This window comes from Labrus bergylta, chromosome 9 (assembly GCF_963930695.1).
Source record: "Labrus bergylta chromosome 9, fLabBer1.1, whole genome shotgun sequence".
In the NCBI taxonomy this organism is placed as follows: domain Eukaryota; kingdom Metazoa; phylum Chordata; class Actinopteri; order Labriformes; family Labridae; genus Labrus; species Labrus bergylta.
In genome coordinates this window covers 15,655,188-15,681,639 of record NC_089203.1, presented here as the reverse complement: position 1 = coordinate 15,681,639, position 26,452 = coordinate 15,655,188, and the positions used below count along the sequence as shown (strand labels likewise).

At 40.4% G+C, this 26,452-nt stretch overlaps 1 protein-coding gene across 1 annotated transcript; it reads right to left on the bottom strand.

Moving 5' to 3' along the window:
* Positions 1-2: 2 nt before the first annotated feature.
* Positions 3-20,566, bottom strand: jakmip1 (janus kinase and microtubule interacting protein 1). Its single transcript, XM_020645864.3, is given in 24 exon segments — positions 3-41; positions 44-111; positions 218-263; positions 494-559; positions 2,042-2,251; positions 3,211-3,288; positions 3,584-3,652; positions 3,855-3,920; positions 4,007-4,060; positions 4,157-4,258; positions 5,119-5,217; positions 5,941-6,003; positions 6,850-6,933; positions 7,131-7,259; positions 7,466-7,594; positions 9,109-9,168; positions 9,938-10,108; positions 10,355-10,501; positions 10,766-10,879; positions 11,404-11,616; positions 13,294-13,455; positions 13,882-14,214; positions 14,790-15,110; positions 20,179-20,566. Coding segments are annotated over 23 exon segments (2,643 nt in total). The 5' UTR covers positions 14,946-15,110; positions 20,179-20,566; the 3' UTR covers positions 3-17.
* Between the last annotated feature and the right edge of the window lie 5,886 nt (positions 20,567-26,452).

The following is a 26,452-nucleotide window of genomic DNA, read 5'->3' as shown; positions in this document are numbered from 1 at the left end:
GCAAAAGTGCACACTTATCAAAAAGGCCATAGGGTTTTCGTTGGCTGTCTACAGATGCATAAAAAACAAAGTTTTTGTTAGTCCTCACTTGTCTCCACAGCACCGAAACACCTAAGAAAAATAAAAAAAATACATAGTCTTTCAAAATCCTTATTATGTTTTAATTACTCTATAACTGGATTTAATATTAATATGATAGAGTGAGTAAAGGAGGTACCTGATGTGGGTCCAGAGTCAGTATCATTAAGGCCAAAGAATAAATGCTAAAGAGAAAAACAAAAAGAGGAACAAAAACTAAAGGGGTACAGGGGGGTAGGGGTTAATGGACAGATGAAAAAAGGAAAAAGAAAATAGAGAGAAGAAGTTAATAAAACAAAACACAGCATCAGAGCAGTAGATGTAAAGTCCTTCACATTCTTATGAAAATCTTTGCCTAGTTAAGTTACTGTTGACAGAATTTTCTCTTGAAACAAAAAAAAAAGGGAAAATATACCTTCTCCTCTATATCCTTTATTTGTCTCCTTTGCAAGTCGATCCTGTCCTCCAGCTCTCTAATTCTCTGCAGGGCAAAGAAAGACGTGGTAAGAGGGGAGGATGTGATCGTCTCTAAAACCAAAACCATTTTGCAGATCTCTTTAAGTCATTCATCTCTTCTTTTGTTTTTAAAGGTTTAGTTTTGGGCTTTTTGTGCCTACGCCATGAGAGGTAGGAGAGTTAACAGAGTCAGATATCAGGAAGAAAGAGAATTGGGAAATGACATGCGGGAAAGGAGCCACAGGTCGGATTTGAACCCAGGGTCGTCTGCTAAAAGGACCTGCCTCCGTAAATGGGACGCATGCACTAACCACTACGCCACTGGTCATCATTCATTATTTAAAAAACTCTGAAAGCTTGCCTCTTTCCCATGCACCCTGTCTCTATGGTAGCTATGGCAACCAAGGGGCAGATCAAAAATGTAACTCTATTTTTGACATTTGAAAACCTTTAGCTCCTAAAATCCTTAAATCAAGCCAAAATATCTTGAAGTTACTTCAGGATTAAGAAAAATAGTAGAGAGATTTATTAGCAAATACTCTTTAACAAACAGGTTTTCTTCAATAAAACACAAACATTTCTATTTCATCCCTGCTGACCGCCAGAGGCGGTGCTTAAAGAACTGAATATTCCCTTCACGCATGCGCAGTTCGAGTATGTATACCAACAATGTCACTTGTGACCCCTGGATGACCCGAGAGAGGTTATATCTTCCAGTGTCATCCGGGGTTCTGTTCCTACAGAATCTTCTCGCGGGATCACGAGGATTCTGAGTGACAGAGCGCTCTGGCGGTCATTCGGGATTCATAGAACCGTAGTTCGTTTCGTTTTATGCTTTACTTACACACTAATATTAATAACATCATAATAGTCATAATACAGTAAAAGTTTGGGTTACAATTACTACATTGTTGAGTCAACATGGGAACTGACAAGGTATTTAAACTGAACCACATCTGTGGGGACAAAATAACCAACACTACAATTTTGATGCAAATGGACAAGGCATAACAGATACACTCTGGCCAAGAAAGTGCCCTCTGATTACATGACTAACTTCAGTAAATATTTGATTTGTTTGTTAATATAATGAGTTGTATGTCATACGGTGTTCAGGGTTAGGGATCGGGCAAACCTTGTTAGTAACTTGCAGTTTAACTGATTCAATGAGATTGATGGTGCTGTGGTTGTTGATGAACTGAATGAATAACATTTACTGTACGAGCCATACTACTGTGAGAGCTGCAGAGTGGAAGGATACTGAAGAATGGAGGGGTCAGATCACAATGATAAACACACAGTAACACAACCATTCTGTCTTATCTTATCATCCTTTCATCTCTACAAATGCACTTACAGGTAGAGTTAGAGGTTGAACACACAGGGATACTGCATCTTTTTAAGAGCACCAAAGGTCTGGTGGGGTCAGACGTTTCAGACAGGGGCCAGGGTCAGATTGAAGGAGGGCAGGACTTTGTAACCTGACTTGTTTTGTTTTAAGCCTTACCTGCTGGGCCTGCTGTAGGAGCTCCATGCGCTCCTGTAAGATCTGACTGTCAAACTGCCGGCTCTGCCGGAGAATCTGACGCCGCAGCTTCTCCACAGCTAGCCTCAGCTCCTCCCTCTGCCTGTCTGTCAGCGACTCGGCCACTTCCCGGCATGCCGGCTGCTCCTGCTGCAGAGCGCTATACAGGGTGGCCTCCAGCTCCTCGATCCTCTGCACAGCCAGCCACATACACACACACACACAGGTACACAAACACAAACACACACAGACACACGTGAACGTGCACATGCGCATGCAGACACACAGGCATGCAAAAGCACAAGCACACACATTGAGTCACACACACAAACAAACACATACATACACCACTGTGACCATGGCAGATATGGGGAACACTGTTCCACTTCATATTGGGGGTTATTCAGGCTTGACCTTCACATGGTAACTACAAGATGGTAACACAAACATATTTGAATTCTTAGTCAACTATAGGTGAACTGTTCTGAGAAGTTACCATGTCAAATCCAAACCTTCACCCACACAGCATGAATTGGAACAATAAACACAAACCAACATTAAACTGACTGAGTCAAATGGTTAATACTTTATGAGAGTGGCCTAGATACTAAGTGTTGACTAGTTTTGTGGGTTCAGCCTATTGACCTCTGTGGGATGATAGATAGTTTTGAGATCGTTCACGCTAACTAGATCCATCATCAAAATATTTTGAACCCACAGTGCTTTCTTATTTGTCATGCTACACAGGAGTTTCAGTATCATATCCTAATACTTGATGTTTTAAGAGATCAGTTCATTGCCTTCTCAGAAGACAAATGAGTATTAGTTTTATAAACGAGAGGCCCAATATCCTGGCTAATTCAGTGGCTTGACTGTTTTTGTTCACAACTGTTTTTACTTCAGTGGTAAAAGATGCAGTATCCCGAAAAATTGAGACAATTTTAACTTTAATGGATCATTGATGATGTTTGAATGGGTTCCAAATGTTTATGTGTCATGCTGGGATGAAAATGTCCGCCTTTATCATAAACCATTATGCCTTGTGTACAGCCTAGGTTTGTGTTTTAATAAATATAAACATAGTGAATTTTGTGTAATTTCAAAGCAAGCCTTGTATTTAGAGACAGGTTATACTGCGCCAGGCTACGTACCATGTAGGCCTGGTCCAAGGCCTGCTTCCTATAGTCCAGCTCTTCCTCCAGGAATCCCTTCTGCTTACTGAACAGCTCCTGCAAAAAGATACAAGACATTGTACCACCACTGAAAATTACAGGTTATTGTGGATCAATAACCTGAAAAATCATGTCCACTGTTTCTTTTATTTTAAGTTTATGATTGGTCTACTGTGCATTATTGATAGGACAGTGGATAGAGTTGGAAACAGGAATGAGAGAGTGGGGAAGGACATGCAGGAAAGGAGCCGCAAGTCAAACCATGGCCGTTTGTTTGGAGAACAATAGGCTCCGTACATGGGGCACCCAACAAAACTGCAAGGCTATTCTTTGTGGTAAATGGATTTTTCACCTTGTCATTTTCCACGTCGATCATCTTCTGTGTCAGGGCAGCCTCTGTGCTATCTATTTGCTTCAACCACTGTATAGGGAATATTGAGACAATGTGGAAAGACAGGGGGTTAATAATTTCACTAGTCAAAATAACTGTATCATTTCTATCCATATTTATGTTAATCAAAAAACTGTCCAAATGTGACGGCTATTATAGGAGTAAATTGAGTGCAATGGTAATGTTTGTCCACTGGGTGTCAGTAAAAACATGCGTGAGGTTTTTCTCTCACCTTCTCACACAGTGAGATCACTGTCCCTGCCTGGATCACTGCTACCTGCTCCTCATTTCTGAGATTCTTCAGAAAATAAAACAGGCAAACATAAGATAAAAAAAAACAAAGGATACCAGACCTTCTTTTAATCCAACAGTTTTTCACCTCACCCCATTATCCCCTAGGATATCCAGTTTCTTCATGAGTTCAGGAATGATGACATCCTGCACAAAGGTCAGAATAAGATAACATTAATTACCCTAACATTAACGCTGTAAATGACAGTCCTGAAGGAGAAAGGTTAGTTTAAGTGTCATAACCTTAACTCCCTCCTGGTGGCAGTAGATCTGAAGAGCGCTGCTGCTATTCTCAGGAAACGCAGACATGTGGAGATTGAGGGCAGGAGATCGACGCTCCCTCTCCTACAGAACAGTACAAGCTATTTAAATTCTTATACACACACACAACTAAAACATCATGACTTCTACCAAACTCACATTATTACAGTTATGTAACAGTTTTTATCATGTTGGTGGTGGCGCACAGTGCGACTCGAAGAGAACAACAGACACTGAATTTGATGTAGTGAATGTGAATGTGAGTGGAAAGGGAGTGAATCAGGGATTTACTTACATGAAACTGAAAACATGGTCAGGATCTGCCAAAATGAGGGAGGTGGAAACCCATAGATTTAAATGGGACAATGAACTCAACCAAACCAATAGGGAGTACCATAACACATGCAGAAACTCAAAGAAATGCTTTTCTGTCTAACTTAAGCCACAACTGCTACATAAAGTGACACATTGTGACAAGTGGCCTCTTGGCAAACAACATGCCTTATTGTTATATTTGTAAATTTAATATAAAAGAAAACAACATGAAGTCAACAAATGTCACCCCAAATGTCAATCTGTCCTTAATTATCAGTGGAAACAACAACATGAAAGGGTAAACAAGATGTTCAACATATATGTAAAAAATGAGAGACAAAATGAACAAAGGTGGGATTAAATGGTCAACTTAAATACATTTTATTCAATTTAAAATCATATTTATCTTAACACAACTTTCTTAAAAAAATATTCCAGTTCAGAGGACGGGGTATACACACAGCTGCCATGCAAAACAATGCAACACACAGATGCATACAGAGGACTCAGGTACGTGTACATAGTATGTTTGTCTATGTGCTGAGTCACTGTATGTAAGTCTTGAGTTTGGAACTGATGTTGTTGTTGTCGCTTCCTGGTGACAGTATGACGCTGGTACATTCTCTTACTTCCAGTTCAAGCACCCTGAACTCCAGCAGCTCATTCTGATCCCGGGCATCCTGAACCTCGGCCTGCAGACGCGTCTCTGTCCGCTGCAACGCACACATCTACAGACACACACACACAAACGCATCAATGTCACACAAATTCACTTATTTTACATATTTACAATTCACTTTGAAAAACCCATGTCCTGAATCATTTCAGGTGGCTGAAAATGTTCTGCCGATCAAAAATCTCACAATGGATCCTCTTAGATAAAAATGCACTTTCATAAAAAACAATTGTGACTTATAAGTTGTAAGAAGAATATACTGTAGTTTACCGAAGGAATCAGATCACTCCCATCTTCATGTTTTTCTTTTCTCTAATCACTATGCTCTATAGAGATGAATAACTTTTCCAACAGAAATCAGGCATGCTCCAGCTTTGACTTCTTTTAAATCAGTATCAAAAACTTTAAAGGCTATATGAACCTTCAACCCTTCTCTGGGTTAGTTATACGAGTGCAGTAGCATCTGTCCAACATGCAACTTCATGGCATACATTGGTTCCTGGATACCTTGTTTGGCATTATCCCTTTAATAATAATAACCCTTCTTTATGTAAATAAAAAAAAAATCTTTGCAGCCGAATTTAACATTTGCAAATGTATTCATTCACCAAAGTTGGACACTGAATTTCAAATCAGTAACATGGTGTTGTATCAGCAATAGCATTTAAAGTTTAAATAATATCAAGCTCTGGTTGGCATTAATTAAGTTTGAAAGAATGCAATATTACAGAAATATGCCACAGGAACGACATTGCTAATGACATGTGCAGCCTACCTTCTCATGAAGATCTTGGTTGGTCCTGAGCAAGTACTGCTTCTCCTCGACCCACTTTGAATCCTGCCATGACAACCAAACACAACATCAGCAAGAAATGTCACTAGAAAGAAAAGGGAAGGAAGGAAAGGATCCCACAACAGGGTGTAATTAACAAAGCTGTCAGCCAACTCAAAACATAACACATGGTGACCATCTGCTGCATTTCCAAATGACACATGCAAATGTTCCATAGACACAAACAGACAGGAACAGAGTGGGAGTGGAACAAGTTTATTGATCCAAAGAAATAAGAAAACTCCCAAGATAACAGGCAATAGAGCTGCAACCACGGGTAACATGATTTTACCCTAACAGGAGGAAAAAAGACGTTCTGAAGTGAGACACATCAGAGCAGAAAACCAAAATAACAGAGGTGAATCAAGCAACACATGCAACATGAGGTGACAAAGGAACAAATACAGAAAAGCTGAATGCATTATAATACAATACATTATTATTATTGTAGTATTCTTCATGATATTCAATGTAGAGTATATTTAAGGTGTTTAACGTCAGCCTAATCTTTATATCTTCTTAGTTTTGATACATTAGCCGGTTATTCTTCTTCATGTGAATTTGTTTGTCTTAATTCTTCAACCAAATATTTCAAAATGACTTTCGAACATATGAATTAAAATAAAAAACTATTGAAACCTGTGCATTTTCAGATTTACAAAAGGTGAAACATCATGGGACAAGAATGTTTTGTTTCTATTCATAGCTTTAACAGTCCTCTCCAGGCTCGACAGCAGCAGAAGGCTCGAGACACAAAGCGAACAACAGGAAGAACAGAGGATGAGGGCAGAGCATGCAGGCCAGTGAGAGCAGGACCAGTGAGTTCCTGTTACAATCCCCCGTCTTTGTTACCTGCCCCCTTTCTGCCAGGGCCTTCTCCAGGTCCATGATCTTGGCCTGACAGCTGCATAGGTCCACCTGCAGCTGCTCACGTGTCTGTGGGGAGAATGACGGCAGTCAGGGAGAAGGGTGCAAATTGAAATATTTATTTACAAAAATGTAATAGAATTAAGCTTCAGTTTAAATTCACTTCTAACATCCTAAGTCATATTTGTTTGAAAAGAAAAGTATATGAGAAGAGCTGGATTATAAATAAAGTGGGTTCTAAAGAGGTTAGAAGTGATAGTACAGACCCTGGCCTCCCTCTCAGCATCCATAGAGCCCCCTGTCTGCTCCTGTAGGAGGGCGTAGGCCCGCTGGAGAGCCTGGTACTCTCTGGTCAACTGACGGAAGCGAAGCTCTGACTCTTCACGGGTAACAGTCTTTTTTATGGAAAGCAAAACATCCAAAGTATGAAAGATGAAGGGGGTGATTCAAATGCATACAAACCTTCACATCAACTTATTTGTAAGCCCATCTTTTTATCTGAAAATAACTTTTGATGGTATGTTTTTCTCGTCTGTTAGATCTATAGACTATAGCTCACATTAATTCTACAGTGCATTATGTATACAATGGACTTTCTTACGTCTTCCAAATCCTCCTCTGGGGTTGCAGGCGTGCGGTCAGTGAGGTCAGTATTATAGGAAGTCATAGAAGAGGTCTCAGAGTCGATCGACTCCTCATCAAATCCAAAATACGTCTCCACAACATGCCTCTGCAAAAAGAAAGAGAGGTGACAGAAGACATAATCACTATACATTACAAATAAAACTTTAACATCTATTTGTTGCCCAAACTACTGAAAGCCAAAATAAAATCAATCATCTGGATTACATCAAACTTGATTTCAGGTGTAGTATTTGAATTCAATAAAGCGCCTCCACACGTCTGCTTATGATATCCCAAAAGCTCTCTTTTCAACTTGAGTAATTCACCAACATTCAGTCTTATCATATTGAAATTTAATCACATCTGTTGAAATCTGTGTATATTTATTCAGTTCTTTCCTGCTGTTAACTACTCCAAACCCCATCGGGTGCTTACCATCGTGTTTATAAGTCATCTCCTGGCAACCAGAGAAGTAGAGGCAGACTAAAGCACAGAGGCAGATGAAGGAGGAGAAGTAGAGGATAAGGAGGATGTACTCCGTCATGATGCACTCGAACAAAAACCTCAACACTTAACTATAAAGAGTCTTCAGAAAATAAGTCTGTCATATCTACAAGAAAATGGGCTGATCTATAAAGCGTTTTATTATTATAAAAAAAAAAGAGGCTTTCAGTTGCTCGCCCACACAAAGTAGATAAGCTTCTGGTAACAATCAAACTGCTCCCACTGAAAAATCCAAAAAGCAGCTTCTGTTCTTTTTTTTTTTTTCTTTTTTTTTTTTTTTTTATCTCCAGGCTGAAGTATTCAGTTTGGTTTAAATTCCCGAAAAAGCGCAAGTCCAAAAGCCAAGTCGCTGTGCCCAACAGTGCATCCACCTAGCCAAGGTGACTAACTGGATCCAGCAGCAGAGGTGGAGGAAGGTATCTGACAAACAGGCACAAACTCCTCCTAGCAACATCAGAGACACTAAAATGTTCCCTGGTGTATAAACCCAAACATGTACTCTAAACCACACACAAGCATACATACACAACTGCATACACACATACAGGCACAACACCTTTTCTTCTCATCAAGAAACATCACATACTTAGCTAGCCGTGACCCCTTTCTCTCTTATCTCATACATGCCGGGCAAAAAGAAAAAAACACTCAAATTAGGTTAGCAGTGTTCATAAGAAATCATTAATTTATCCTACATTAATCTGAATACTCAAAATGAAATGAAACAAAAGGTTAATAATTATCATAGTTATCATAGTTTTCCACTTGCTCTGGGACCCACTCATGCATGATTTGTGTGTGCTCAGTGTGATTCTCCCTGCTGTGAAGGACACAGTCATCATTGTCCCCTGAGCCCAATTAAACACACACACACACACACACACACACACACACACACACACACACACACACACACACACACACACACACACACACACACACACACACACACACACACACACACACACACACACACACACACACACACACACACACACACACACACACACACACACACACACACACACACACACTTAATTGAACCTCTGAGTAGGTAGTTGCTGAGTTACACATCACTGGATTGACTGAGGTTTCTCAACGCTCATGGACACTTACTTTCGACAGTTTGAGAGGTTTCCTTCTGGTTTTTTTGGCCATGACCAACCGGTCACGTTCCTAAAGAGAAGAATGACAGACATGGTACTCAAGAGTTCACAACATTTAATAAAAATGAAACATGAATCATAAAGTTGTTATGAAGCACAGAAAACAATAAAAGAAGGACTGAAGTGAGGGGGTGAAATCTCTTCACGATGAGGGCGTAGCAGCCTTATACAATGGATGAAGAAGGGAAAATTAAAAACAACTAAATGTTTGGAGGAGGTAGGGCAAGTTAAGTCTAATCAAACGAAACACTCTGCTGAATAAGAGATTCTGTGCACATGAAAACAGATATAACCAGGCAAAACTAAGGGGAGCGTGGTCAAGAGAAGACAGAGCTAGTGCTTTCACAATCTGATTGGAATTATGAATGGCACATGTAAATGGAATGGAAAAAATAAGAGGTCCATTGTATTAAGCAGATTTTACAAATGTATCTAATGTGGTAGCAGGTGGGTTAAGGTATATTCACAGAACGTTTTAACAATGGTGTGTTTTTTCAAGAAAACCAACTGATTTTTTTTTTTTATGTATAAAGCGTGAAACGGGGAATTTTATTGCCATTCCAGTGATCTAAAAACCTGACGAACATAAGCACAATATTTACATGAAACAATTCTTACTATGACAACATTACTCATTAACATTACAGTTAAAAATGATTTAAAGTTAGAGTTACAATACAGCAGAACAAACCGTATGAAAAAAATGTTATGCAAAAGTTGAATATCTACCATCTGACAGATTTTATCCTATTCAATATTTACAAATCAGAAAAACTGACCTGCACAAGCTCGTCAATGATGCCTTGTTGCTCAGCAACCTGCAGCTTGAGGAACTCCACTTCCTGTTCCTCATGGGCGTGGCTCAGGTCTGTCAGGGAGCTGGGACGCTTTAGCTGTGGCTGAATGGACTGCTGCTGTGAGGGGGGGCGAGAGGACGAGGCTTTTTCCTTCTGAGGTACAGAAGACAGAGCGACATGAGACAGATGATGATTGGTTGAAGAACTATTTTATGCATTTCCTCAAGTAGCCAGTAGAGGTCCTGCTTTTGTTTTTTGTTGAAATTTTCAATGTTACACGAACAGTACAGTGACTACAATCCCTCATAAATAGAGTAAATCCATAACAACTGCTTTGTCCACGAGTATTTATACTAAAATGCAAAAAGAGATTAAAAACATATGCTTGCTGCATTTTACCATCTCAGCGTTCTCTCGACTCAAGGTCTTCAGTTTCTCCTCCATGCGTTGAAGTGTTTGTAGGAGGTCGTCATTCTTCTTTGACAGTCTTTTGTTCTTCTCAAATATTGGCTTCATTTGGCTCTCTGCCTCTCGCACCCGCTTCACCTAGTAAGAGGAAGGAAACCGGGAGAGGAAACACTGTAATCTTAAGCTTTGACTTCAAGTGACACTGAATTTTCAAGCAGAAGAGAGCTGATCAAGACTAGAGGAATCAAACGTAAATGTTTTTATACAGCACTTACAGGTATGCATGTTTATTGTGTATATCAGTGCTAAGTGTAACAGCATGTTTGTACTCTAGAGGAATTCTTAAGACTTCTCATGCCTATAATCACTACATTTATGTTCAGTTCAGTGAATTTTCCTCACTAGTTCATTCCTCTCATCAGCAAGCAGTGCATTTCTGTCCTCAAGTTTCCTGATGACTGAGTGGAGCTCCGCTATCTTCAGCTGGAACCTCCTCATGTCACGCTCCTCTACCTCCTGTGGAAGAGAGGGGAGAGGAGAGGAAGAGGAAAACCAAATCTAAAAAAAAAGGTTTACATGCAGGCAGGCAAGAAGGCAAATAATGGAAGGAGTTGGGACAGAGGAGGCGGTGGGATGAAGGATGAGACGTCTTTTACACAGTGCAACTGTGAACCTGAATGTGCATATACAGATAGTATATCCACAAGCTTTTCATTAATGTATGAGCTGAAGCTTTGAATTGTGTTTATTCTTCCTCTATACCAGGAAAAGGAAGATTTAGAGTTCAATCAAAGTCTAAATCAGGAAATCTATTACACATCTCATGAAACATCTCAAATCTGCATGAATTTGGTTCTGTTTAATACAACACAAATGGTGCTATCTACATCACCAGCAACTCAGAACAACAAAGAAATTCCTTTTATGGCTGTATTATGGTCTTATATATGTAGGTCACATTTCAGAATGTCTGAGGGATTGTGGAGGTATCATTGCATCCATGTACAGAAGCATATGCACTTATTTTATTATTTGTGTACCTGGTTGTTGAGCAGGTCCTGTTGGTCCCCCAGCCCAGGCACCATCTCCCTCTTGGGGCTGCCATGGTTGTACCTCTCGGCCTCTCGTACCTGCCCGAGCTGCTCATCCAGGGCTTCCTTCTGAAGCTGAAGCTTCTGAGCATAGCCGGCCTGCAGCCCCAGCTCCCTCTCCAGAGCACCCACCACCCGGTCCTTCGACTTCAACTCATCCATCTATAAAAGGATGGACAGAAAAAAGAAAACGAAAAAGGAACAGTAATTTGGTTGTTTTCTGTTGGATCTGTGTGTTAATATGTTTGCTAAGAATGATGCTGAAGTTTCAACCGCAGGTTTTACACCATCTACACCTTACCTACGACTGAAAGGCTGTATGCTCAAATGGCTCAAAATAAGGGTGTGTTTTATCTTAGAAAAAAGTGCTTCGGCTGTGATTTATTTATGGAGCTTTGTACTTGCTCTGCACTCAAACAACTTCTTCTGACAAATGTTTCTGCCTCTGCTCCTTCCATATTTTTTCTTTGACACTGGTAATTCCTGCACTGCATGCTCTGCATCATCAGCCATGAATTACTAATTCACCACCTTTTAAAGGCCCATGTTCGAACATTCCTTTAGTGACTAAAATGCTTCTTATTGTAGCCCTTCTGTGAATGATAGAAGTTAATGAGTAACTGCAGACCTGTAGACTTTAATTTTGGTAGATAACCACCAGAATGATGAGATGGAGCAAAGACAGGCAGCTCAGCAGCTAGCCTTTATCCCTGATATGAGGACAGTTAGATAACTACTGCACTGGAACTGAACATCAAAAGCAGGAAAACAGATGTCATGTGTAGGGGAGTCTTTGTGATTTCCAAATGGGGTTGAGACAGACCATAAAACTAACAGCTGCTGGGTCTGTCAAGCTTACCTTTCTTGGAATGATTATATATGGTTTGCATCACAGTATGAGATGTTTTCTTCTCATCATGACAGCTCCAAATTTGTATATTTCATTCATTTTGCTTGCGGGAATGGACATGAAATGACTTGTTGTTTTTTATTCAAACAGATGCACAAGGGGTATAGTGATAAGATGTTGTAAGACAGGGACCAAAACATGTGTTCTAACTCAGCTTCTCATTTTGAGCAATGGAGTCCTAAAGAACTGTATTTTGAATTACAATTAATAGCTTTCTGTATGTTTTGCGAGAATTAGGTGCTCACAACATTATAATCTAAAAGTGGAGATTGTTGTGTGGCTGTTTGCTTAATTTGCAGGACACTGACAATAAATGTGATCAAACCACACTCACAAAGTCCTGATTCTCACTTTTTCTTTGTTAGTAACAATTTATATAATACCTTAGGTTATGCTTTTTACCTCTGACAAGTAGTTTATATTATTTAATGTCAGATTTTTTTCAGGAGGGTTACAGAAAAGTTACTGGCATGATTTTCATGAAGCCTGTTGAACTCTTTGAGCCAATAGAGGACACATTAACTTTGTAGCGGATAAAGAAAACATGATGTGAGTAACATACAACAAAATCTAACCACCTCAAATTTGCCTTTGCAGAGACCTTTGCTCCCAGAGGTCCTCTCTAATTACTAATTTTATCATGAATAGTTCAAATTATTGAGACATTTCAAGAAAGTTTGGACAGGTTATTATATACAATAAATTCAACTTGACTTACATCTGACTTTGTCAAAAACTGTAACAGTCTGTTAGAGAAGATTTTCATTCTACAGTGTGTACCAGGTATTCTTCCAAGAGTGTCTGTGGGTAATATTTTAATTCATCAGCCGTTCTTTAAAGACGTATATGCTGGCCATGGCCAGTTTAAGATGATAAATACTGTATGAAGTGTCTGCAGGGTATGTCATGCATGCAGCATGTGGCCTTACCAGTCTACGGATGTCTCTCTCACAGTCCCGTTTGATACGGTGCACCTCATCCTGGTGCTGTTGGTAGGCTGTGCGCAGATCTGTTGCTTTGGCTTTATCCGCCTGCAGAGCATGTGCAAGCGCCTCTTCCGCCTGCTTCCTGGCTGTCTTTTGCTCCTGGATCTAAAATACACACCACACACTCAAACACTTGTATATTACACACAAAAAGAACAACAACAAAGAGAGTAACACCCATATATTTCCTTTCTATCAAACAGTTGTGAGGATAGATGACCTGTTTGTCTGGAAAGGCTATAGTGAAACAATAGCTTGGCAACAGGCTTTTCCAAAATGCTTCCTGTTTTTCAACAGTGAATTTACCAAGGTTTACACAGTCCCACATCAACAATAAACACACATGTACACTCACTTAATTGTTCCAGAAGGTCTATAACACATAAAACAAACAAAATAGGCTGATTATTTTTGTGAGAAGCAGGGCATACCAGAGGTTGTGTACACAGCTTTACATTAACACTTAGTTTTAAAACATCTATGATAAAAACTTAGTTTATCCACCTACACACAGTACATGCTACAACCCACCTCTTGCTGTAGCTTCAGCCTTTCCCCATCAAACGCTCTCCTGGCCTCCTCCCGAGCCTCTCCGAGAAGAGCATTTTTAAGCTTGTCAGCAGCTCCATCTCTCAGTGCGTTTACAAGCCCCTGGAGCCTCTGCACCTCTGCATCCCGGATCTTGATGGACCGGGCCAGCTCGACTTCATGCTGCCGCGCCAGGCCTTCGCGGACAGCGGCTATCTCACGGAGCTTCTCTTCGTGGAGTTTGGCGCGCAGGTCGGTCACCGCTACAACATGTTTGTGCTGCTCGAGCTCCCGCGCCTGCCGCTGTTCCTGCAGCCTCTCACGGAGCTTGCATATCTGCAAGACATGCGTGTGACATTTCAAAGGGATGTCGCGCAAAATGTCCAGTGACCTAACATCAACTCCACCTCTGTATGACCTGTAAATAAAGACTGATATACATAAGAGAAGTTACTATAGCTATAATCCAGAGGTTCAATCCTTCAGGGGTTGTCTGAGATTCAAACAAAAGCTCAACCTGACACACTTTTACATTTATTGAATGTCTGGGCTGTTGCGCAGGACAAGAATGTGTGTATTTCTTTATCTGAACTAGCTGCTCCTAGCGGCTTTGTTATAAACCAAATACAAGAATTAACTGAATGGAGCAGGGTAACAACATGGCAGTTTTCGCTTGTGAATATCATGAATACAATATGCTTTGTGGATTGGACCTTTTCCAAGAGTGGGGGTAAATATATCGGTCATGTAAGTATAGAAATGTTTTGCAATGGCATAGGCTGAGCACAGATCACCATTGTCATACATCCTGGTATAAGTGTTCGATTTTAAAAAAGGAGAGCACCTCTTTGCTGTCATTATGTTACTACACAAGACGTAGGCTTCTTCATCGTCGTCTTCCTGCCTCTCACCTTGCCTCGCTCCTGCTGCAGCTCAATCTGGACATCCATGACTTTGGTCCTCAGCTCCTCATTGGTGGCCTGCACAGAGTCAGCCATCACCTCCGACTTCTCCGGCTTCCTTCCCTTTTTAAAGGGCGGGGCCGCAGGGGGTGTGGCTGATGACATAGTACTCTGGCCGCCCAATCAGGACGGACATAGAGTGCCAGGTGTGGTGTAAAGGAGGAGAGAATCAGTCGCTGCTCCTCCTCCCTGCGAGGCCCTGCGTCAGTGTCGTCATCATCATTATGTCGTTCTAAAGTCTACATCATTGCTTTTGGTTGTTGGGACTCTCTGTTTTGGAAACACAAACACACAAACAGAGAGAAAGAAAATAAATCATGGAATAGTGAGTCAGTGTTAAAAAAAAAAGAAAACTGGGTTACACAGCACTACTCTGCACAAAATACTGGGCCAAAGCCACATGAGGCACTACAGCCTTGGGAAAACAGACTATTTTTGGGATAACATTTACACTCTGCTCTGTCACCCTCCTGTCTCTACGATACACATGTGGGCAATTTATCATCATCCTGTTCCAGTCCCTTGGTTGTATTTAGAAGCTCCATAGAGCATAAAAACAGTCTGACCACCATAGTTATGGTACCTGGCCTTTCACTTATACTTCAGAAGACCGATGGAAAACAAGACCTCAGAATGCCAAAAAAAAAAAAAAAAAACTGTCCTAGCCTCACTAAAGTCTCCACAGAATAAACTAATCATGACATACCAGCTGTCTTTTGACAAAAATTCAATGAGGTGAAGTAACAGAGTTAATGGACATGTCCTTGGAAAGCATATATATATATATATATATATAATGTATGCACTAAGTTGGAAAAATGCTGTCCTCTAAATGAACCACACACAAACCATGAAAAATATAGAGAGATTTAAATTAATGATTTGTTTAGTCTTCTGCTTTTTCCTACTTAAAGAAGGCATCAGTTGTGTCAGCATGTGTATAAGTGGCATGGAATAAGGTTCTACAATGATACGTTCAGAGAGCAGAAACTGGACTCCTCTAATCTCTTCCTGGAACGAATTGTAACCCAGTAACCTTCAGGTCTGTCTATAAACTATTGAATAAATAACGAAGGAGCTGAAGCATTAAATGCTGCCATCTTTTTCTGCACACACACACATTACCTTGCATTAATACAACATCCACAGATGGCAGAAATAGTTACCAAGGCAACCCTTGCTCTCAAAAACTATTCCTCAAACAGCAAAGGATGATGGGAAGGAGGGGACTCATTGTGGATATGAATCACACACATAAACACTGACACTGTGCACACAGGATTGCATCATATAAAGGCTGCACACTCCAGGAAAACACAAATATCCGCACATGACTGCTTTATCTTGTACAACCTCTGAGCATAGGTTGACTGAGAGACAGAAATGCATTGGTGCTGGAGGGCAAGGAAGCTTTCTACCACATTCATTTTTATACAACACACACAGTCAGACGCTGGGTACCAGCAGGGATGGGAAAGAACAAGAATGAAAGCATGAGGGAGAGAGAAGGGGGAGGTACAGGAGAGGAGAGAGCAGGAGCTGCAGCCTTCTCTTACACTCTCTAACCACTCTCACCCATCCACCCTCAACTCGCTGGCATGGTGATGTTAGCAAGTAGAAGCGGTCATTGATGTCACTCTCATTGACAGAAAGAGAGAGAGAGAGAGAGAGAGAGAGATCATTCACACAGAAAAAACAGACACAAGCACACAGTCCCAAACAGGACAACTAGGGACACATACAGCTATTCACAGTGGTACAAAAGCTCTCTACACTTATTCACACATTTTCATTGACGGTATTTCTAGAGACCTGACTCGCCTCAATCATGTGATTAATAATTACCACACATAAATGCCAACAACAAAAATTGTTTTATGTACAGGCATGACAAATGGTTTACTGATTTTTATCTCATAACAGAAAGGAGGCATCAATGTACATCCGATCAGGATGTGACACTCAGCGACGTCGGTGGAAAAAAAAGAAAAACGTCTTGATTTTATATACAAAACAAATTGGGGGTCAGATCTTGTCTACTCGGGATATTTGCTTGCATCAGAACTTAAGAAAATAAAATGCATCCAAAACAAGAAAATATGTGATTGTTTTCCCTTTTACAGCCACACGCAAAAATGTCTTCTACCACACACAGTTTGAACAAAGCCTCCTGCAGCAGCCACGTGTTGGACACCCACCTTGCAGACAGAGCCACTTAAGAGTTTATGGGAAACTGGAACAATTTATTTGGGCACCAAGAGGCTAACAAGCACTTTTAATGTCCACAGAAGTACAGAGCCCCAACAGGTCATAGAGCTTAAAATACTTTATTTACTCTACCCAACTTTTAGTGCACTAGAAAGCACTAAAACCATTCAACAGACCAAAACGATGGCCAAGATAAAAAAGTCCCCATGGACCCAGCCACCACCCACAAAGATACAAAGTAATACCATGTTCATATCATCAGGTCATAGTTTTGAATAGAGTTGCACGAGCACGAGCTAATCATTCATGAGGTTTTATACTTGTGGCAGCAACCATCGGCAAGGGTCTACTCACAGCTATAGACTAACGTATATGCTACCTATTTTAGCCACAGTTTCTTCATATGTGGATCATAATGTCACTTTAATTTCACCTTTGTTACGTCCATCATTTCCACTTCTCTTTTACAGTTGACATCTGCTTCCTTCATTCACTAACTGGGTGTGAACTCTCAGATAAGCAAAAGATGAAGTCTGCTGTTTCAATATCCAGTAAAAACATCCAAAGTTTCTAAATGTTACTGATGTAATTGTGTGTTGATCTTCCATCATGATTGTTTAACTGGCTGTTTTATTTTGCTAACCCGAACTTAATTTACTAAAACATTCAGAAAAAGGAAGCACATGGTCACATTAAACACAAACCGACACAAACAATGTGATAAAATCTAAATGTCAGTTATAATTTAAGTACTCAAACCATTATCCCTAACTGTTTTAAATATTCAAACAAACAAGCTTTTGGCATTAACTTGTACATTCATGTATTTGTATGGATATTTGTGATCTGTGACAATATAAAAATCAGAATTTATGGCTCGCTCTCTCTTTTAGCAGAGGATTTCTTATGGATCATAAATGAAGTACCACATGTGAGGCAGGCCGAAGCCTTTGCACTGGTCGCAAGTTTTTAACACACTTACAGATGGACCTCCTCAAAGCTACAGACCACACAGGTATCTTAATCAAACATTAACTAGACTGATGTGAGACGTTCAGACGCAATAAATACATAAAAGAGCAGCAAACATGAGCCTGAACAAAGACTCCTTTATTCTCTATCTTACTCTAAACCAACAGTGGGTGTGGACACACTGAGATATACTCCTGTTTATACTACACAGTTCCTACAACTAAAAAATGCATCACAGCCTTATTATACAATTTCAGGGTGGTTACATCAGCATCGGTGTAGTATAGACTGTCAGAACAAGACTGGCCACAATCCAGACATACCCCCATCTACACACACACACACACACACACACACACACACACACACACACACACACACACACACACACAGCAGGCTAGTGATATTCCAAAGACACGGTAAAGATCCCTCTGAAAGGCTGAGTAATCTAGCCAAGTGCAACACTAGCACTAGTGAAGCACTTGACCTAAAAACAACTACGCCAAGAGAATGAATACAAGTCAGTGACCTCAATGACTAGTCAACCTAAACAGATAAACAAGAAGTCTCTCTCTCACTCTCACTCTGTCACACAAACACACAGAATACACTTTTACAACTGCTGGTTTAATTGCTTGTGGTTTACGTCTATAGTATGTTACCCACTTGAATGTCAATTTGGTCATTTATTACTGGATGCACAGTGTGTTTTTTTGCATGTTCCTGAACATGTTTGTGCATGTAGCCTTTTGCATGCATGGGTGTATCCAAGCCTCCCCCCCCCCCCTCAGAAAGACATAATAGTGCAGCCAGTAATGTGATTAACCTTGCATCCCTCCATCAGACTGCACAGCACACTGGTCCATACTGTCTGTCATTTCCCTTTTCGTCTCAAATAAAGGTTACACTACTCTTGTCTGTCTTTACGTGAGGGTAACAATCTCAGTGAAGAAAGTCAAGCAATATGCATTCACGCAAAGGTATAATGCACAGGGAGGGGTCGTGTAAAGGGGTCTCACTGAATGTCTGCATTGACATTACACATAGTGTAAGAACGGTTGGGGTCATGTTAAGAAATGCATTGTCAAAATAATGATTACTATATCTCTGTTGCTGCATAAAAGCCATCCCTTATCCAGGATAAGTTGATAAAGGTGAACACAGCATGCATCCGAGATTTTGCAGCCTGCCCTGAGCTGAAGCTTATCAAACAGGAGTGAGTGTTCAACACATGTTGGCTGTCCACTGTGGCACATTCACGAGCCTGAGGGGGCCGCCTGCTGCAGCGGCAAAACTGTGATGACAGACAGACAGAGTAAACAGAGATGCTACAGGGATGCAGAGGGCTGGTTAGGGTTTAGGGTTATGTTTGGGATGTCATGAAGGCTAAATGGGATGTGGCCAGCTCTCTAAAGAGCTGTCAAATGGGAGATTACAAGGGAGAAGCAAGAGTGCTGCTGGAAGGAAGAGCTAACACACACTGCTGACAGTCTGCCTGTCCAGTTTGAACAACCACACCCCACGGCGACATGCACTCGGGCTTGCTGCTGCAGCATCCTCCAGCCACAGAGGTCGGATGTCCTTGCACTCCGGCTGTGGAGTTTAGTGTGTTTATGAGCCTGTCATGTTGCATTAACACAGTGCTGCCAAGACTATGACATGGTCTACGTCCAACTTCCCGAGCGAAGAAACGGCAGGATAAGATAAGACTTTATTGATCGCCAGAGGGGAACTATCATGGCTGAATACCTTATGAGGACAGGGCAGTAAAAAAAAAAACATTTGAATATTACGCTCATCCAACATCCATATAGTCGATGGCATTTCATACTTCCTCCTCTGGCTCGCTGGCAGGGTCTTGCCACACCACTAGTGATGTCACACAGGTTCACTGATGCAGCCACATTTCACAATGCTGTGTCAAAACGATGCTCAGCAGTTATGAACTACAGGCAGCAGAAGAAGAAAAAAAAACACGTCGAAAAAAGCCTGATGTGATGAAGGCGGGTCGGCGGCTCTTCGGCTCGTTTCTGCATCGCGACCTCATGAAACACGGATGTGGTTCACAAAGTCAAAGCAGCTCTCGCCTGTCAAGACTCTACAAATGAAGACGTGAGAAGCGAGGCTAGTCTTTTCCTCCCAGGGCGAGTAAACTTACCTGAAATGGAGGTTCCAGTGGGTGAGCACCGGTGGCCTGATGTAGAAACGCCGCTGCCTGGTTTGCTTCAACATCCAGTGAGGGAGAGAGGCTGGGCTTCCTGCGATGTGGGGCGATGTTAACACACCTCCAGATGCCCTGCTCTGTCAACAGCGACCATTTACAACTTTATTCCTCGGATATCACACGTATTTTCCAGCGGTTAAAGTTGTATTTCCTCTCTGGCTTTTAATCAGCTGCAGGCTTCTCGTCCTGCTCTCGCGCCGCACACTGACATCTCTTTCCACGCCCACACAAACACACGAGCGACGTCATCCGTTCCCATACATTACATCCACATGAGTGAATATATTTATATATATATAAATAAATGAAACTATGTCGACGTGAACAGGGGGGGGGGGGGGGGGGGTAAAAGCCGGGCGGGCGTCGCCGGTAGCGTGATAGAAGTGCGACACCTGACTGCGTGTTCAAGAATGACACCGCGCGCAGTGAGTGCGTGTCACGCAGCCAGTGCGGTGGAAACGTCAGGGCGTACGGTGACTACCTGAGACAAGCTGATATCAACCATAAACTATGAATATTAGCCTACATATCAACACGGAAAGAAAAAAAAATGTTCCCTTTGGTTTCCTTAAATCATCTAAGGAACATTGCCTGATATAATAAAGAACTGCTGTTTTTGTTTTGTTTTGTTTTTTATCTAAATTTAGTTTGTGGTTTACATCTATAGTATGTTACCCACTTGAATGTCAATTTGGTCATTTATTACTGGATGCACAGTGTGTTTTTTTGCATGTTCCTGAACATGTTTGTGCATGTAGCCTTTTGCATGCATGGGTGTATCCAAGCCTCACCCCCCCCCCCCCCTCAGAAAGACATAATAGTGCAGTCAGTAATGTGATTAACCTTGCCTCTGTCCATCAGACTGCACAGCACACTGGTCCATACGAGGATAAGTTGTAAAATAAAAAGACATCAATAGGGTACTCTTTAAAGGGTGCAGTAGCCTACATCATAATCTTGTGTCTTTCATTTTTTATCAACAAGATTTATTTTTATTAAGGTTTTTACCTTAAGTATATTTTGAATGTTTGCTTCATTGTTCTTTACATTTTTTATAAAATATGTTTTCTGATAACAGTCCTAAAACGTCTGTTTTGCATGTAATTAGAAAAGATGATGATAATGGTGATAAATTAGCCACATTGCCTCCTGCCATGCATCATTTAAGAATATGCAATTCTTTATAATTTTAAGGCCATCAAAAGTTAACCATCATCAATCTCTTCCATGTCAGTGATACTCGGTTATCGTAAAGCTACACACAGCTCAAGCCATCCATATTCAGTAGATTTATCTTGGACAATATGACAACATATAAAACTAGGTGTAATAATCCGACAATACTAAAGTGGTGTCAGTGTGACCTAGATTTTTGAGGATGCATTACTTCCGCACAGCTGCCTGTCTCTGCCTCTCCACTGACTGCCTCTTATGAGTAGCAATACACAACATTATCACTACTCTCTGTGGCTACAGCATATGCTGCACAAAGCTGCAGGGCAACACAGGCCATACCGTAAGAAGAGCAGGAAGCTCATTTTCAATTGTCCATACCTCAGCAGTAGTACTCATTCAGAAGCGGAGTACCAGTGGGGATTTTGTTTTTAATATATTGTTAAGTCTAATATGTACATAACATTTTTGCCTGAGATATAGAGGACAAACAAATAGGGTTGAGTTTGGAGTTAATCTTTTTTAATTGAAACAACAATGTGGTTGCAGGCAGATGGATATTAGAGATGAAATAGGCATGTGTGGCATTTTTTGTTTTTCGGTAATGGATTGATTCAGAGAGTGAAACTGTGTCAGAGAGCAGTAATGAGTGTCTCTGATTCCTGTTTTGCCCGAGGTTCTTCCACTTTTTTCCACAACATCATCGTTCGGGAGTGATTTTGTACCAAGCCCTCAATGAAAGAGAATACACAGAAAAGGGACAAAGAAAAATCTTTATTTTTATTTGCTATTTAATTACAATAGCGTTGTGATTAGGACTTCTGATAGTATATTCTCTGATTATAACGTAGAACAGTCCAATGTGCTATTAGATTCAGGTGATAATATTGTGGAAATTCAAAGTGCAAAAGTGGTGCATCCTGGGCCTGCACCGAAAAGAAGGTTTAGTGACTAGGTTGAATTCATTAGAGCATCTTAGCCACAGACTTTTGTATGAAGAAGGTAAAAGTCTTATTCATTAGCAGTTATAATATAACAATAGATCTAGTCAGTCAGGCTATTTCTATCTCTTGTGCCCTGTTATAAATAAGTAATGTGAGAAGTCACTGTTTTTTCATTAACTTAACATAATCATCTTAGGTTTTTGGCATTTGCATGAGAGCTGTCGTAATGAGCTTAACATATTCACGACTGGTGCCAGATAAAACGTGTTACGGCTTTAAGAGACGGCCTCTGGTATTCCGAGGGGAAGAGAGATCAAATGAGTAAAATATATCTAACAGTTCATCTAGTGTTTATTTTAAGATAACACGAAGAAAACATTAGACACCTTTGAGTCCATTTCTGAAGCCAGCTACCAAACTGACCTATTTTCCACAATCCAACCCCAAATTCCCAGTCTGGAGTGCCAGTGGTGACGTAAAACTTTCATGTGAGGGTAATTAGGCTTCCAGTGAGTCACCACTGTTAGTCACAAAAAATCTGAGCCTTATGTTCCATGGTCCATCCCAGAAATCCTTAATTCATAACATGAGCATAACAAGATATCGACAATGTGTGTACAGAAGAAAGAAGTATTTCTTTAAAAAAGCTTTTCAAACGTATTAACATATACCATTCTCTGTTTCATGAACTTCTTGGCGATCTATGAGGTGTTTAATGGAAATGCAGTGAGTTAATACTCCATTAGACAATCCACCAATGCACAATTACCATTCAGGCTCCAAATAATAACACAATGTGTTTATTGTAGCTACAGCACAAGTTTATGACTCAACAAGGAGGGGAATACTGTATTAGCATCACAGTGCCATTCAAGGGTTCTTAAAATGCAAATACACAATGTATCATTTATTTCTAACCATGCAGTCAGCATAATGACTTTATATGATGATGTTCCTGTGATTGTTTTACACTAAATTCTGAATTTGTGCCTTTTCCAGGACATTGAAGAAGGAAGGCTAAAAATATTTTTGTCCTTTGTTCAAATATCTCATTCAATGAAAACTCCCCACACACAAAGTTTCCTTTCCTTTTCAGGAGGAGAAATCTACTTGGTACGTTGAATGACAAGTTCTATTGCTGTGAAGGGAGGGTCCGTAGTTTAAAATTTAATCATTTTGATGATGCCATCAGGCGTATTAAGATTTGAGCGCTAAATGTTTAATAAAAACTCGAACTTACAAACTGGAGGTGTTAGGGTTGAAAGGACGGGGCTCATATTTAATACAATATTGATGTAGATGTAGATATAAATGTAGAATGGGTGATGTAGGATGCAGCACATTTTACATTTGAAGCATACTATAGAGTTGAAAAGTCCTTCAATGTTTCTTGAATGTCACCTGTCTTAACATTTATGTATATCACTATAAAGCCCCTTAAAGGCAAAACACAACCGAGTTCAGAAAGTAAAATAAAATTCTTAAGGGCTGTGACTCAAGTCATCCACTCCTACAATTACTTATTTTTCCCATCTTTTCTTTCACTGTATTTTCCTCTTTATTTGCTTCTTTTCCACTCAGGCCTCAAAATAGCCACTGATCAATATAGAAAAAAAAGCTGGCAGCTAGAGAAGGGACTGAAGCCACAGAAACAGTGGAGTTTTCCCCAATTACTGGAGAAAGTGAATAGGGCCTGCCCTGATGATTTAGGCATATTGTAAGAGTTTATAATAATAGGTTCATGTGAAAATGCTTCATGGTATGAGACAATCAGTGGCACCAACGTAGCTAGAGTTTGATGAAATCACTGCCTGAGAAGTTTCTCAAATATAATCTGTGGCTGATATTTATGAAAGACAATTATAAATACCAAACACTATTAAGAATTCACAGAGTATCAGTGGGCTGCGTTTCTTCCAACATGTCAGCCCATTCCAGAGAGAGAAACTTCAAAGGTCAGAACAGCTATTGGGCTGCATTTGCTATGGAAATACTCTCCACACCCAGTCAATGTCTACTCTCACATTACCCCTCTGGTTGCTATGGATACTACTGACCATATATCAACTCCTCCTCCTCATATCTCTCTTCCTGGGAGAGTCTCTGGCAGTGCCTGGGGAGACCGCGGGTGGTGTCCTGTGATGTACATACAGGGACTTGTTACCTAGAAGGAGACGAAGAGGGGGTAGAGTGTGTTTTAGACAGATGACTTTCTATTCTGTTATGTCATGCAGCAACTAGAAACTGCAAATGATATCACAGGCAGACCATATTAGAGAACAGAGAAGATGATGGCGAAGACTTAATCACTTGAGCCCTGGGGTAAGTCTGCTTCTCCAGGATAAAGAGACGAAAAACAAGCAGACCAAAGCAGAGAGACCAGCTTGTTTCAATTTTCAATCACTCAAGTAATGACCACATGGTAAAATCCTGCACGTGTTGACTGTGGCTGTTTCTGGCAGGGGGCACTGTGGCCCCAGCAAATCTGCTCGGATTTGCATAATCAAAAGATTTGGACACATAACAAGCTCATAATTACAAGTATCTGTCTGAAGCTGCTTTGCCTATTGGAACTATACCATTGCATAAACCATTTAAAAGAGAGATCGAGGTGTGCACGTGAAAAACCAAAAACAGTACAGGGGTCCTACTTATCCCCTCAACTGGATTGTGTTAATCTACTAATCGAGGGCCATTTACATAACTGCTTTAAGGCAGCTGCAGTTAAGCAATTACTGCCCCCATTTATTACTTTCCCACAATGTGGCATCTACTCTCATTCCCAGACTTTTAATCTCCCTCACTCCCCAGAGTCCTGTTGCTTTTCTTTCTGTAAGTCCTTTAACTGTCTGCTCCCCTTCCTTTTTGGCCTCACTCTCCCTCCTCTGAACTTTAATGGTATCCTTCCCCTTGTCTACCCAATGGCTGGAAGAGCAAAAAGTTACACCTCTTAACCTCAGGAGCTATAGTTTGGGCCCAATCTAAATAACTGGCAGAAAATATTATGTGAGCAGATCACACAGTGGCATTTGAATCATGGGATTTTACAGCTTTTTGAGTGAACATTAAATTCTAAGGAAAATCAGATTACAAACACATTGACTTCCACCAGCATCTAAAATTTTAATTCTCAAATAACAATAATACTTTTTTTTTAATATTCTCCTCAAATTAATAAACATAGGCTCTTTTGTAACACCAAACCAAAGCTCATAAATATTTTACATTATTTTTTAAATGTATCATATTTGTGGCAATACACAACGAATATGGATTTATTAATCACATATTATCTGTAAATGTCCTACATCTAACAGTCATACATGAGGTAAATGGCAGATATGTTTGTGTTAATACGTGTTTTATTACTAAAAAATAAAAAAACATAATTTTTAGATGTTAAGAATATGTCATGTAGTGCCATCTCCTGGTAGAAAACTTGCATAACGCTTATGACCAGTACAAAGTAATCAAATTATGATGATCTGTTTTCTTTGAATTTAACTTCAAACGGGAAATATAATGAATATAAATATGCTGATATTGGCTCATTACGGCTACTTCGAAATGGTTATGTAGCCTATTTATTTAAAGTAAACTTAAACAGATCTTTAAATCCAGATGTGTCTCAAAAAGAAAGCAGCATGGTCATCTTCTGAAGTAGTGTGATGTAAATTTGCCTACTTGTGCAGAAATCAGGAGGAGTATTTTGTATTTCTGGAAGCTGTGCCAGATGATTGTGAACTCAGTGGCACATGTATAATGTTTGAGAATACGACATTGTATGGAAACAAAGAATCATACTGGACACTTCTTTGTTACAAAGTTGTGAATCAGATTTAATGAACCGATATTTACTGACGCAAAGTTATAACAAGAAGCCCAAAAACCTGGCTTCACAAGTCACGTTACGTTCAGCAATTTACAGATATGAATAATCTCGACCCTTGACTGCTTCTGACTTGTGACAATCAGCAGGACTTCCTGCGTTTGCAAACCAATCACTATCCCATTTGAAGAGGCGGAGTCCTTAAATGTGTCCAATCACAGCGCGAAGGAAGGGAAGTGGGCGTGCCCTTCGTGTGGAGCAG